The sequence below is a fragment of the Micropterus salmoides genome, unplaced genomic scaffold, assembly GCF_014851395.1.
Source record: "Micropterus salmoides isolate LMB-PRFRI ecotype aquatic unplaced genomic scaffold, ASM1485139v1 Ms_hic_scaffold_15, whole genome shotgun sequence".
Classification (NCBI taxonomy): Eukaryota; Metazoa; Chordata; class Actinopteri; order Centrarchiformes; family Centrarchidae; genus Micropterus; species Micropterus salmoides.
In genome coordinates, this window is record NW_024040596.1 from 26,887,063 (window position 1) to 26,902,327 (window position 15,265).

The 15,265-nt window shown below is 41.9% G+C and overlaps 2 protein-coding genes across 2 annotated transcripts; one reads left to right on the forward strand and one right to left on the reverse strand.

Moving 5' to 3' along the window:
* Positions 1-5: 5 nt before the first annotated feature.
* On the forward strand, positions 6-6,504 carry coq10b (coenzyme Q10B; the record flags this gene model as incomplete). Its single annotated transcript, XM_038721347.1, is given in 4 exon segments — positions 6-161; positions 1,214-1,406; positions 3,246-3,347; positions 3,546-6,504. Coding segments are annotated over 4 exon segments (619 nt in total), but the record flags the coding sequence as incomplete, so codon positions are not given.
* A 1,102-nt stretch (positions 6,505-7,606) lies between these two features.
* hspd1 (heat shock 60 protein 1) lies at positions 7,607-14,966 on the reverse strand. Its single transcript, XM_038721348.1, has 11 exons — positions 14,847-14,966; positions 13,201-13,376; positions 12,729-13,064; positions 12,521-12,616; positions 12,340-12,433; positions 12,048-12,216; positions 11,506-11,605; positions 11,143-11,388; positions 10,870-11,044; positions 10,052-10,230; positions 7,607-8,837 (listed from the first exon to the last, which is right to left on the reverse strand). Exons 2-11 carry the CDS (start codon positions 13,372-13,374, stop codon positions 8,676-8,678), a joined length of 1,731 nt encoding a protein of 576 aa, XP_038577276.1. The 5' UTR covers positions 13,375-13,376; positions 14,847-14,966; the 3' UTR covers positions 7,607-8,675.
* Positions 14,967-15,265: the final 299 nt, after the last annotated feature.

Sequence of the window (15,265 nt, forward strand, 5' to 3'; positions counted from 1 at the left end):
ATCAGATACCTGTCATCATGTGGGATCCTGATGACTCGTGTACCTCCCCTGCTGAGCGCAGCCACGTCAGGGCGTGGCATTGCGTTGCCTGCTCGCAGCTTCTTCAACCTTGCAGATTCCCTCTCCAAGAGGAAGGAGTACTCAGAGAGACGCATCATTGGGTTAGTCTCTCAAGTCTGGTCTCACTTACAGTGCTTTTTTTTGTTATGTCATGAAACATCTTCAGCACATTTGATTTGAGCTTTAATTTGAGCTTAAAATGTCTGTGTTAAGTTATAAAGCAAGAAGCAAACGAAAGAAAGCAGCAAACAGTTCAAATATGATAATATAAAATACAAGATGCTGCCTTCTGGTTCCCACTTTAGTCAACTACAAGTCAAAACAAACAGATATAAATTCTCCTTCATACCCTCTGCTATTTCTCTGGTAAACTCAAAGAATGCAAAGAATAGGTCTGCACATAATGCACACTTGAACTTTAGTTTTTGCTGTCATATGTCTGACCCTGTATTTTTAATTGTCGTTGTCGTGTTTGTCTAATTGTTTATTGCTTCTGGGGCAATCTAATCGCCCCTCAGGGACAAATAAAGAAATTTTGTTCCCAGTGACAGAACGACAAATCATATGTTCACGTCCAAACAATTGTTCTGAATGCTGGTGCCCCATCTGAGGCTCTATATATGCGTTTCAGTATGACGCACTAAATGTCCTCCTGTGTTCCATAGAAAGGTCATACTCACTAAATCTGCTTGTATAAATAGACACAGGCAGCGGCAGCTATGTTCTCTCAGCTGGAGTGATGCAGTTACATAACTGTGGGGTGGGAAACAGTCTCCACCTGTGTCTCACTCACTAAATGTTGCCTTTATTTTGTTTATTTTATTGCTCTTGTTTTCTCATCTCTTGCACTCTTATTGCCTCCTTATGTCATTCTATAGGTAGGTATTTTTATTCTCACAAAATAACAAGTTATAGAGTTTAGTAACTCCCTTCTGCTGCATAGCAGGCAATATACATAAATACAGAATCAGTTATAAAAAATGTCCCTCATTGAACTATGTAGTTCTGACTTTAGTGGGTCTTCTGTGGCAGCTTTGTTTAGTGTTGTCACATTTGCTGACCTTCAGCTACTTCACGACATGCAGCTCTGCACGGACGTATTTGCTTGCCGGGAGCTTATTGGCTGCTTCCTCTCCATCTTTAAACTCCTTAGGTATTCGATGCAGGAGATATATGAGGTTGTGGCCGGAGTGGAAAACTACCGGCTCTTTGTTCCCTGGTGTAAGAAATCTGATGTGGTGTTCAAGCGAGCCGGATTCTGCAAGGCCAAACTTACCGTGGGCTTCCCACCTGTGGTGGAGAACTACACCTCTCTTATAACTACAGTACGCCCCCACCTGGTCAAGGTAAGGCACTGCCTCCCGGCACATTTTTGCTGCTAAAAGGAAAGGGTCTCTTGCAAGAATATTTATCCTAAAGCCCTCTTTACCTTTTTCTGTGAGGTTAGCTCGTACGAGTGTTTCAAATCTGATTTACCAAGCTTAGAAACTTGTAGTAAATCACTAATTTCTGCCTGATGTGCACCACAGGTTCATGACAAGGTGCGTGTTAGTGGGATTTCATCATTAGCGTAATGTATGCTACTGAAATTACGATAGAAGGCAGCCGGTTCTGCTCAGTTTGTGGGCAAGTGTCATTTACAAAAATATTAATCAGAGTAAAACAGACTTTTCCACTGCAGATCTTCAAGTACTGCTGTCGAAAATCAGCTGACAAAAAGATTACACATTTAGCAGAGTCACTAGTGGTAGTACAGGACCCATAGCAGTTTGGAAAATAGTACAGCTGCCTTCGACTAAGTTAGACAATCATCTTATAAAAACAAAGAAGTCCATGACTTATGTGAAAGGCATTCCTTGTGACAGTTGTGGAGATATTAGACAGGATAAAATTATAGCTTAAAGTAAGTGTATTGCGCAACAGAAGATGATCCAACGACCTGCTGTTCCTGAAGCTTAAGTTAAGTGTATTTTCCCCCTGTGGAGAGAGACGGACTATCCGATATTACTCGTACAACAGGTCTTGCATGTCCCACAATGGGATTTGCACTAATTTCAGACCACAGCCAGTTTTTAAGTAAATCATTAGCATGAAATGTAGGATGTTAGAAGCAGCTTACTTTTTATTATTTGAGTACTTCACATCTCCAAGAAACTAAAGAATAAAAAAATCTTGGCAGTTAAAATATGTAAAAATGTGTGTTAGGGGGTTGTTTTCTGTTAGCTCTCAGATTAAGATAGGTCACTTCAGTAGGTCTTTTTCACACATACATTTAGACATGTCACAGTAGGACAAGCACAGGTGTAAATAATAAAATTAACGATGGCTGAATTCCATTTAGCTTAAGTCAAACTGTCGGCTTTGAAAGAGGCCTATTTCCAACACACAGGATAGACTAGATATATATTTATAGTGTTTGTACAAATATAATGAATACACAGGGTCATTGTCAGCAGAGAGGAACAAAGCTGCTTTACTTTGTAGTTAAAGCTGATAAAAGATTTTGTTTAGTCTCTTACCACCCGGTTTCCCCTTTTTTATTGCCCCATAAGTAGTAAAAATCCTCTTATTCCACACTGTATTCACACACAATGGCTCAATGTTTTTTCCCACTTATATAGGACCATCATTTACTCAATGAACATCATGCTGTGTTGAAGAATACTTGAAACTAATGACTGAGACCATAAACTCATTAGGAACGTGTTGACTGAGGTAATAATTCAGCTCAGAAGTAGCAACATTTTACCATTTATTTTTTTTAAATACTAATGTTTTGCACTGGCCTGATGGGGCTAGTGAGTTGCTAGTTCAACTGTCCCGACGTTGCTTTTTACTGGCCCCGGGCCATCTGTTACCATCGGCCACCGTTATTGTCGAGCCCTGCACACGCTATCGCATATACCCTGCAGCAGCTTGTACCAGCTCTTCATTGAAACTATGTGATGTTTACACAAGTGTAAAATATTCAGACCAGACTTTTTTTACGGCTGCATAAATTTGAAATATGTATATTTGGAAACGCTGTGCTCTCCACTGAGTTGCACTGCATGAATTTGTAATGGGGTTTTACGCGGTTCTAAAAGTTACTCTATACACGCAACAACTATCAGAAAGTTAGTCTCTCATTTTCTCGTTCTTTGCAGCAAACCATTTACAATTAATGTGTGTATGTTGCTGGTCAGGCATCCTGTTCGGAGGCAAAACTATTCAACCACTTGGAGACGGTTTGGCGTTTCAGCCCTGGCCTCCCGGGTTATCCTCGCACCTGCACCGTAGATTTCTCTGTAAGTACACGCAGTTTAATAAAAGAGGTGGTGGTTTAAGCTATTCTCTGTATGTCCTCTTCTTCCATGTGTCTCAGTTGTTATGTCTGCAGTTGCAAGTGTTGTATTTGTAACTGGATCCAACACACACTCAACGTATATAAATACATTTTGACATTCAGCTGCTAACTTTATCCTCTCCCTCCCTCCTTTCCTCAGATCTCCTTCGAGTTTCGCTCCCTCCTCCACTCCCAGCTAGCGAACGTCTTCTTCGACGAGGTGGTGAAGCAGATGGTTTCTGCATTTGAGCGGCGCGCCTCCAAGATGTACGGCGAAGAGACGGCGATCCCTCGGGAGCTCATGTTCCACGAGATTCACCACACGTAGCGCGCACCCCCCCCCCCCCCCCCCCCGCTGCACAAACACAGATACACAGACAAACACAATGCCCGATGCCAATGCCAGAGAGAAAAATGAGAGCGGAGTGTAGAGACAAAGTGGAGACTTCCTGTGTTCTAACTGAAAACTGCAGTGCCTTTCTCACAGCAGTGACCAAGTTTTATTCCCAGCTATTTCCTAACTCATCTTTTATAACTGATGCGGATCCACCACCTCATTTTCACCTTGGTGCTGAACACATGTGGACTTGTTTTCATTTCAGTTTTACACACGTCATCTCCATTATCAGAACTGAACAATCTGTGCCTGGTTATGAAACTGAGTTCACAGGTTACCAGTGTGTTTCCATGGAGGTGAAAACATGACCTAGCAGTCAGGATTGCTCAGGCGAGTATGTCATCACATCTGTAAACATTAGCACCACTCAGTAGTTATCTACACTGCTCTAACCAGTATTTTTGCTGCTACTGGTAGCAACCTGTTAATTGAAAAAGTTGCTGGAGGAAGATGCCGTGCTAATAATAATGTCTTCCTCTTTCCATCGAGGACCAGTGGAACAGGAAAAAAAATCGGTATCACAATATATTGTGATGCACTATCCATCAGCTATACCTGCTTATCCTTTCAAAGGGTCGCGGGGGGGCTGAGCCCAGCTGACATTGGGCGAGAGGCTAACCCTGGACAGGTGGCCAGACAAATATTGTGACACGCTCTTTTGCAATAGGACAGTGATGCCACGTCCTGAATGCAGAGGTGTTTCCTTCCTATTCTGTTCTCTGGTATTTCAGCCATTTTCTTTTTCATGGTGATGTGTTTATAATGCCACTGTCTGTGTTTAAACAGGGTCACGCTGGACTCTGGGACACTTCAAATACAGAATATTTTTGATTCCTGCTTTGTTAAAGTAGTCTTTAAGCTTATACTCTAGTTTTCTTTTCAGAGACTCAGATTTAGGATGTATAGTAGATGATTGTGTATCACCTATGTTGGGATACAAAAAAACCCCAATGCAAATGAGACTATTTGAAGTTGTCGGCGAGAAGGGAGTATTTTAAATCTGTGCAGATTTATTGTTAGGAAAACAATTGTGATTTCAGCAGTGAAGCTATCTGGTCAGTGGGGACAATGAGCTGTGCAGAGACTTTGTGTGTCAGCCAGGTAATTTGCTTGTTCCAGGTGTACAGGTCCAACCGCAATCTCAAGGATCCTTTACCTTTACCACCAGGCGCAGGGCGACGTGCTTCCTCTGACCTGCATCGGATGCAAGTCGGTAGCTCAGTGGGAAAGGATTACACTGTATTCAGGGAGCGCTTGAAGTGATAAACAATACTTGTACTTGATTTGGAGTCGGGTGTGTTTACATCAATACGCTCCTTTCTCAGCAATGTGAAAGATGTGCTGAGTGTCGGGAAGAGTTATGAGTTGAAACACTCTCATTTTAATCTGATTAACTAGTCTAAAACCTGGAGATATTTAATTTACTGTCTGACAAAGGAAAACGGCACATTTGACAAGCTTGAACCAGAGAATGTTTGGCCATTTTGCTTGAAAAATGACTGAAAGCGATTATTAAAATAGTTGCAGCTGTAGGAGAGTTGGGAAATGGATCCATAGCTGAACAGAACTGTGAGACCACATCGCCCACAGTTATGTCAAGAGAGACCACAGCCATTTTATTTCTAACCCTGGGTCATTCAAACCCTGGTTATAGCAGTGCAGCATGCTAATGAGAATAGCTTGTTTATAATGACACATTTCTGAACCGTTGTGGTTCTTGGAAGCACATTGGGAATCAAGTTTACTGATCATGCTCGTCCCAAAGGGAGGCAGAGGTAATTATTTTTGTTAGCTACAGATGATGTGATGATATAAGCGGCAATACCGACTAAGACCAGGGTCCAGATAGTATTAGTTAACACCGTGATGCCTTTCTGTGATATGTGAACTCGTGCTATGAAACTCCACGAGTCAAAGCAAAAGGAACGCAATGCAAGGTGACTAACACACAGTAACTCTGCCCTTTAATATTAGAAAGTATGCTGTGGTGAGACCTCCACCGTCTCACCACATACTGTACATTATAAGAATATATGTAAGAATAAAGGGCAGAGGCAGCTTAGGTTGTGAGTCACAGAGGATGTGTACAAATGACTGCAGATAGATGTACTAAATGTACTGTAAGCTATCAGGAATGCTCACCTGTTTTTAAAGGTGCAGAGCTTTTTATTTTGTTTTCTTTCTCCGTAGGGAACGCTGTCTTTTTCTTAAAGTCACATAAATTAAGCTCTCATCCTTATTAAGGGAGCAATGCTGTGCGACGAGACTTGCTAAATTGTAAGTGTGCAATATCAGCTGTTTTTAAATACAGCTATGAATACCCACTGTCAATATAAGGGCCCAAACGGGGCAGGTCACACACCGTGACCTGTCCTGTCAGTCAGGATGCTGTTTCAGTGAGGTATCTGCTGCCCTGAAAACCTTCACGATTCCAACTGTCCACCTACACCGCTCACAGAGTGCCTCCTGGCCTACTAGCAGAATATTTATCTTTTATTTTGTAATTATTATTATACTCATTTTATCATATTTATTACTTAGTTTAAGTGTAAATACTGGTTTTAAAGATCCTGTAATACACTGCTTTTAAAGACGATGACTAAAGGGTTTGTGTGTTTTGTGAGATGAGGAAAGTGTAAATGATGTTTGTGTTGAATGACTTCAGAAATGTATGTACCAACTGCATGATTTATAAACTTATTTTTTCAACAAACAAAAGAAACCTGACTGATGTTTGTTTTTTGGGGTGTATTTCTCAACACTGCTACAGAGCGGTTCATGCCCCCAGCTGACTGGAAAGGAATAGGGTCATCATGTGAGTGGTAAGAATAGACCTACCATGTCACAAGGGTTAGAAATGTCTCTGCTGGTGAAAGGGCAAATTTGAGTTATTATTCCCTTTGCCCTTTTGACCTGCATTGTTGAGGAGTTGATAGATGAATGTAACATGCATGATACTAATTGGAAATAAGTCCCATTATTATTATTAGGGTTTCTATATATTAAACACAAAACAGATGGGTTTTTAATAGACTTCCAGAAACCATGAATGTACCAGGGCAGGTGTAGCTGGAACATAAAGTCCACTGAACAACTGTACTGGAGATCTTCAACTTGACTGATAATATCACATGATCTTCATTGACACGTGGAGTTACCAAGTTGTCATGGGATTGTTGAAGTTCAAACTTCTGGGGGGTTTTCCAGAGCACTTTGAAGACTAACTAGGGGGGGGGTTTCAACTGCTGTTTGTCAATATGAAGTTTGAGCCACAAGGTAACATGAACAAGAAGTGCTCAAATCTCTACAATGATGATCATGCATGATTGAAAGCTCCTGAACCGCTACCAAATGGACTACATCGGGTGATAATTTCATCAACTGCCGTGTCAGAGGTTAAGAATGATCTTTGAACCTGAGCTAATGAACATGTTAGTGAAAATAAGTGACGTAGCTGTGATAATTTAATTCATTTAGCAGACGCTTTTATCCAAAGCGACTTACAATTGCTTTATATGTCAGGTCGCATGGCTCTGGAGCAAATAGGGGTTAAGTGTCCTGCTCAGAGACACATTGGTAGATGGGTCATAGTGCAGGATTGAACCCAGGTCTCTCACACCAAAGGCATGTGCCTTATCCACTGGGCCATCACCACCCCCGAGCCAAGCCAATACTAAAGTACTGTTTTGAAAACAGAGGACCTGGATACCCAACAAATCTGAACAATTGAATTTATTAAATTAAAAAAAAGAAAATCACCATTAATCATCGTCTACATTATACAAAACACGTTTTGAAATGATTACAGCCATTTTGCAAAATAATCCCGTGGAGAAGAAACACCATCTGTGTGTTTTTTATTTTTATGAATACAACTGTATGTAATTTTGTTGCAGTTAAAGCAGTGTATGAGGGGAGACGTGCGAGCTGTCTCACACAAATTAAAGTCTACGTTCAACCGCACAAGGTCCAAAACTGGTTTGTAACTCGAGTAACACCCCCTGTCGAGACTCCTCCCCTCTCCCATAACAATCAGCCATATATACTGTGAAATCAATATTCAGCTGATGACCTAAAGGCTGAAGGTTAGACATAACGCTGCAGGCATGAAAATGACTCCTCTTAGATGTGAAAGCGCCAGACTCCTCAGTAAACATTATTGAACTTTTACATGGTTTTAAAAACAGGCTCCCTGGTGATCCTCTGGTCATTTAGGCACTCTTCATCCAATTATGGTCGTTACGTACAAGGAGAGCAAGCGGCATCACCAGACATACAAAAGTCACAGAAAATGCTCAAAGCTCTGTAAGAAAATTGGTTTAATTAAATCAAATGACAGATTTTAGCCCACGTGATATTAGCTAGGGAACAAAACATGACATATATATAAAAAAAAACAATTAACAAAATACTATGACAGAAAAGAACAGTGACACAATCCTGGCTCTCGCTGAGGCCCTGCTCTCTTTGCGGTAATACAGAGCATCATCAACATGTATGTCTATCTAGGTTACTTTCTTCTTAGACCACTTTACTACCTCTTACAGAGATCAAATCTGTATGTTAATCTGTATGTTAATCTGTATAATTCTTCTGTTGAGTGTTTCACATGAGTTTTGTGCAGATGTTTGTTGATTGAACAGAGCCATGAGAATGGAGCAGAGGATTCTGGTGGCTTGATGGACTCCCATACTGGGGTGAAATGGGGCAGAGGGGCACAGAGTCAGGCGAGGCTGGCTTCTCCAAAAATCCAGACACAGAGAGCAGCTCCAACATACTCATGGCCGGTCAGTCTGGGCAAAGTGTGGTGGAGGTGGGTGCAGGGTCTTGTTCCTCAGCCACCCTCAGCACCACTCTGCCTATTAGTCTGTACAGCGAGTCAGCAGGGCTGGCTTAGAAACCCATGCCGCCGCCCATACCGCCCATGCCTCCCATTCCGCCCATGCCGCCTCCTGGCATCTCCTTCTCCTCCTTGGGCATCTCTGTGACTACGGCCTCAGCAGTGGACAGCAGAGATGCTACTCCTGCGGCATCCAACAGGGCCGTCCTCACCACCTGCAGAGGGAAGAGGTAAAGAGGTTACAGCATTTCCAACTGAGAGACTGATTAAACCACATGTTCAGAGCAACACTTCAGTTAAGTTTGCATTCAATCAGGGATGCAACTAATGGTAATTTTCCTCGTCGACTGGTCTTGTTACATGAAACCATTTAGTCGTTCAGTCTGATATAAAGGCTGAACAAAACCCAAAAGATATTCAGTTTACAGAACGATATTGGACAACAAAAGCAGCAAATCCTCACATCTGAGAAGCTGGAACCAGATAATGTTTTTTTTTAAATGTATGACAAATTAATTGTCCATTGACAGATTAATGATAATTAGTTAATTGTTTCAGGACTAGAGAGAATAACTATGTGCCTTGATTGCATGGCTAACTCAATGTGAGGTAGAAGAATGATATAAATCTATTATTTCCAGATTATGTTTAGATCCAAAACATTAGAATTTCATAATTTATTAATCTTGTGTTGTTATTTTAAGCAAATTGCCCCCAAAAAATTGATGGTTAAAGCTCAAAAGTGAGAATATGTTGCTTTTCTCAGTTATATAGGGCTGTAAACGGAATATCTTTGGGCTTTAGACTGTTAGACCTCAGAAAAAAAACAAGGCATTTAAAGACCTCACACCTTGGACTCTAAGAAAACGTGATTTTGAACATTTCACTGTTTTCTGAAGATTTATAGACTAAACGATTCATTCACATTATTAGAGGTTTTAAAAAAAAAACCTAGATGATTTAGGCATTAGCTGCAGCCCTAAATTATTTTCCAATACCCCCCCCCAAAACTCAATCCTCAGTATCACATCACAGTATTATATATTTAATATAATTGTTTAAAGATCATGATGTAGGTAGGCCTCAATGAAGACATTAGATGGGATAATCAAGTTTTTTTTTTTAATGACTTAGCCAAAAATCACACTTTTCACCACAGGGGCTTTACAGGCTGAACATGATGCCCTCTTAACCACTAAGGGGCAGTATTGACCCGGTTTAGATCTCTGACCCGGCTACAAAAGAAGAAACACTGATCTGTATGGGGGCATTTAGTGCTCACTAGAATACAGTGGACTCTTCTATAAATCTTCCTCTTATGGAGTCTCTTCTACATGAAGTTTACTGGAGTTGGGTCCAGCCCCCCCCCCTCCCCCGACCAGAAGCCTTTAAACGCAACATCTGACACAATGAATGATCAGCACTGTACCTTGGTGGGGTCGATGATGCCCTTCTCCACCATGTTGACGTACTCTCCTCGCATGGCATCATAACCGAGCTCAGCCGATCCCTGCAGGATCTTCTCCACCACCAGCGATCCCTCCACACCTGCGTTCTTGGCGATGGTCATGGCTGGAATACGGAGCGCCCGCCTGATGATGTCCACGCCTGTTTGGAACGGCAGTGATCGTTTAGTTTATCATGAAGAAGGATTTAGTATTAATATGTTATTAAACAAAATGAGTAAAGGTAAAGCGTAACTTAACAGTAAATCCATATCTTTCAAAGAAAAAAAAGAAATTCAATATTTCCCCTCAATAAATCAGTGACGTACCCTGGATACTTTGCCCCCGACCTAGAAGGCCACCCCCCCCCCGACATACTACAGTCAGTTGTCAGCATTGGACAGAGTGGAGCGTGCCACAGTGGCAGAAACACAGTACTGCTGCTACTACCACCTGTAAAGCTAGTATTTTACATGTTTAGGACTCATCTACATGAGCTGGATCAAATGGGATTTTTTAAAAATTTATTATTTGTGCTTCATTACAGGAGATAGTGATTTCCCACCATACTTTTGTCTCTTGCAAAAGCTGAAACTTGAATGGGGCATCCTACTGGCCAACATTTAACTTTGTTTAGTGATGTCTTTGTCTCGGATGCTGTATGTCTTCTGTTATCGGGCCTCTCTTGCCAAAGATCTTTATCACAATGAGATTACCCGATTAAATCAAGGATGCATATAAAACCGGGCTGTTCAGTTGCTCTTTAAAGAAATATTAGTATAAATGCATGTGCTGTACTAACCGATCTTCTGGTCAGCATTGATGGCTTCGATGGTATCAAGCACTGGGATGCAGCGCAGGAGAGCGCAGCCTCCACCTGGTACGATACCCTCTTCCACAGCTGCCCGTGTGGCGTTCAGAGCATCTGTCACACGGTCCTTTTTCTCATTCACTTCCACATCACTTGTTCCCCCGATCTGAAATAGAGAGCATGCATCACAACTTTGTTTTTATACAGCAAAACTAAAGTGATCAGCACTCTGTACCGTCTGCATTTCTGTTCGAGACGTCGTACCTTGAGTACAGCCACTCCATCAGACAGCTTGGCCAGCCTCTCATTGAGTTTCTCCTTCTCGTAGTCACTGGTGGTGTTCTCCAGCTGCTCCACGATCTCTGCTGCCCGCTTCTCCACTTCAGCCGGGCTGCCGCCTCCCTTCAGCAGCAAGGTGTCGTCTTTGGTAATCTGCACCTCGCCAACCTTTCCAAAGTCGTGAGCCTGGATGTCCTCGAGCGCTAGGCCCACAGCGTCATCTCCAAACACCTGAAGAAAGGAAAAGAAAAATGTTTAAAAACCAGTCACACCCTCAGATGTGCCTCCAAATGTAACTTGAGAGTTTTATACAGAAAATCTCAGTTACATGAATATGAGTAGACTTACAGTGCCTCCGGTGGCGACTGCCATATCCCTCAGCTGATTCTTCCTGTTGTCTCCAAAGCCGGGGGCTTTAACAGCTACCACCTGAAGCCCAACCTTGAGCCTGCAAATTAAGATGTTAAATATTCACTAATTTTTTTTAGTTCTTATTCCAACAATGTTTTTAATGTAATATTATCTGCAATCTAGTAAACCTTGTAAGGCTATTCATGGCCTGGTTCCTGATTACATTATAGATATTTTAACTCCTTATGAGCATTCTTGTGGTCTAAGATCTGACAGGGGCCTCTTGTCTATTCCTGTATCCAGACTAAAAACAAAAGGTGACCGAGCATTTGCTGTCAGGGCCCCGAGGCTCTGGAACGACCTGCCTGAGGAAATTAGGCTGGCAGGGTCTAAGTCATTTTATTGATTCATCTTTCCTGAGGTCCTGCGGAACATATTTGTTATACTCTGATCTAATTTGTACTCTGTTTTTATAAGTGCCATTTAAATAAAGCCTACTACTACACTGGTTAAATTGGGGTCAGGAAACAAACATGTACCTGTTGAGAACCAAGGTGCTGAGGGCCTCTCCATCCACATCCTCAGCTATAATCACCAGCGGTTTGCGGTGCTGGTTGGCAATCTCCAACGCTGGCACGATGCTCTGGACACTGGAGATCTTCTTCTCACTGAGCAGCAGGTAGGCGTCCTGGAACTCACACTTCTGGCCTGGAAACAGCGGTAACAGATTTATCGTAGAATTTCTTTACAGGTAAATATGAAGGACAAGCTCAGCTTGATGTGTGGTTTAACAAACAGGTGGAGTTATTCAGCCTGTGTGAGCAGCCTTACCTTTGGAAGTGTTGATGAAGTAAGGGGAGATGTAGCCGCGGTCGAACTTCAAACCCTCAATGATCTCCAGCTCATCGTGCAGAGTCTTCCCATCCTGAGATGTAAAACATGTACTGATTACGTCACTTCTCATAACCCAACGTATAAGTCTTATACCTGTACGTTTCATTCTGAAACTAACCTTGACAGTAATGACTCCCTTGCGGCCAACTTTCTTCATGGCATTGGATATGATGGTACCGATCTCCACGTCTCCATTGGCTGAGATTGTAGCAACCTTAATGATATTTTAAAAAGGAAATTATTATAAAAGGCATTTCATAAAAAAAAAAAAAATGTTACGTAGCATTTCATCGTTTCTATGAATTCACTACTAAAATCGTGTTTACCTGTGCGATCTCCTCAGGGGTTGTGACCGGTTTGGAGAGCCTTTTCAGCTCATTGATGACGGTTTCTACAGCCATCATGACTCCACGGCGGATCTCCACAGGGTTGGCGCCTTTACTGATGGTGTCGAAGCCCTCCTTGGCAATAGCACGGGCCAACACTGTGGCGGTGGTAGTGCCGTCCCCGGCCTCCTCGTTTGTGTTGTTGGCCACATCCTGCACCAACTTGGCGCCGATGTTCTTGTACTTGTCCTTCAGCTCGATGCTCTTGGCCACAGTCACACCATCCTTGGTGACCTTAGGGCTTCCCCAGCTCTGCTCAATGATGACAGTACGACCCTGCAGACAGAAAGCAGTGAGATACATAGCTCTGCGACATCGGACTCAGCAAGTTCAACATTACATCTTGGGTTAACACCAAATGAGTTACAACCCAGCCAGTGGATTCAATGCATATATCGAAACCGCTAAATACCTTTGGGCCCATGGTGACAGCCACAGCATCAGCCAGCAGGTCCACCCCCTGCAGCATGAGGGCACGAGCATCAGCTCCGAACTTCACATCCTTGGCATAGGCTCGCGTAAGGTGAGGAGCCAGCGCCCTGCACACAGGCCTCACCTGCTTCATGACTGTTGGTAAACGAAACATCTCTACGGACAAAAAAAAAGACAGGGATTTTAGTCAACAGGTCGGACACTACATCTTTCATTAATAATCCCAAGAGGCGCCCGATTAATTATAAAGCTGCATGTTCATGTCACAAGAATATTATACACATTAGAATTTAGATGCAGTGAGTGGAGGCAAAGTACACCTAAATAATTATCCTTTTCATCCTTCTACAGGAGGACAGATTATGTGTTTAAAAGGGCAACTGTGCCCCTAGTGGTCACTGGTGATATGACGTGCAACAAGTGATTGAATGAACCTCCACTTTTTCCAGAGTTCAAGTCACCTTGTACTATATGTATATAATATGTATTTTTCAGACCACATATCCAAGTGGTCCTGTCAGGGCAGCATTTTTTTTCTAAACAGTCAGTTATTTTCTTAGTTATTCCATGATATATTGGGTGAATTAATCCTTTAATAGATAACTTTAATGGCATTTTGGTTAGGGCAAAAGTTAAGGACAAGATGGAGCTGAATTTCTTATCTTCAGAGTTTAGCATAGATGGACATGTCGAAAAATGTATAGTCATTTAATGGTTAAAAAAAATGCCTATCACCAGACCCCAAAGGGTCATCTTCATATTGTTCTTGTCTCTGACTAACAGTCCAAAGCCCACAGATATTAAACTGACATTAATATAACACAGGGAAAATTAGTCACTTCATACATCTGAAACAAGATAATGTTTAGCAGCTTTTGCTTGATTATTATTAATTTTTTTTAAAAAGGTTAAATTCTCAGAAATCCCATATTAAAGAGATAATTTGCCTGTGGCCTTAACCCCCCTCAGGAACCCCCCCCAAAAAAATACTCCCTTGTTGAGCTTTCCAATCCACTCAAACACTGATCTTTAAGTGTATATAGAAATCATAAATGATCAGATTTGCATTTATATTTGCCTTGATCGTGACTGGATTATACCCCCCAACCCAAACAGGTTCCTGGTTACCCCACGTGTGCTCTTCAGGTCGTGCGTCACAAGGTCAAATTGTAAAAAAGCATGTGCGGAACTGCCTCCACCATCCCTAATGAGTGACCATCACACTATCCGCAAAGCTCTGATGAAACACACGTGTAACTGACAATTAATTCCCATCAATGAGTCTTCTTGCATTGCTAATCAGGTAGCAGTAGCACGCATGTAGAGTTTGACTTCATTTAGGGAGGATTTCATCAGCCCGACACGAGACGTTCCTGACTAAATTAAACCCTAACCCAAGATTTAATAGCTATCTTACAGAAATTATTCCCCAGCTAGTAAAACTCTGCACTGGCATTTTAGCCCGCATGTCCTTGCAGATTCGAAGAAAAATCTTTGAGCTAGGGAGTAAATTTAAGCTAAGTTAGCATTTCTAAAAAGTGTTACCTCCCATGAGCTACAATAAATATCCTGTAATATCAGCCAAATAGCTTTAAAAGACTAATATATTTAAATGTCAGCACTTACTTGTAAGGTAAAGTAGCTGCTACAAGGTCTGCAAGACGGAATGATCGATTAATGACTGACCGAGAGGACAGCAGTGTGGTGTAACTGAGAGACAGGACTGCACATGGCCTATCACATCCGGGTAATATACCGGCACGCCCCGGACTATGAATAACGACAAACTATTTTAACTAGCGGGCTTTTATTAAAATCTTTGATCGAATAAGCACATTTGCTATATAGGCTCACATTTATCTATAACATGGCGTTGTAATATATTTGTACACATAGTTGTTTAATAATTTTATAATTCAGAACACATGTCAGTGCTCGTTCCCGGGCGGACGTTTCTAGAATTTTCTCGTGAGCCATTGGAGGAAAAAAACAAAGGTCAAAGTTGACATTGTGCAACATTGCACCGACTTATATTACGTGGAAAA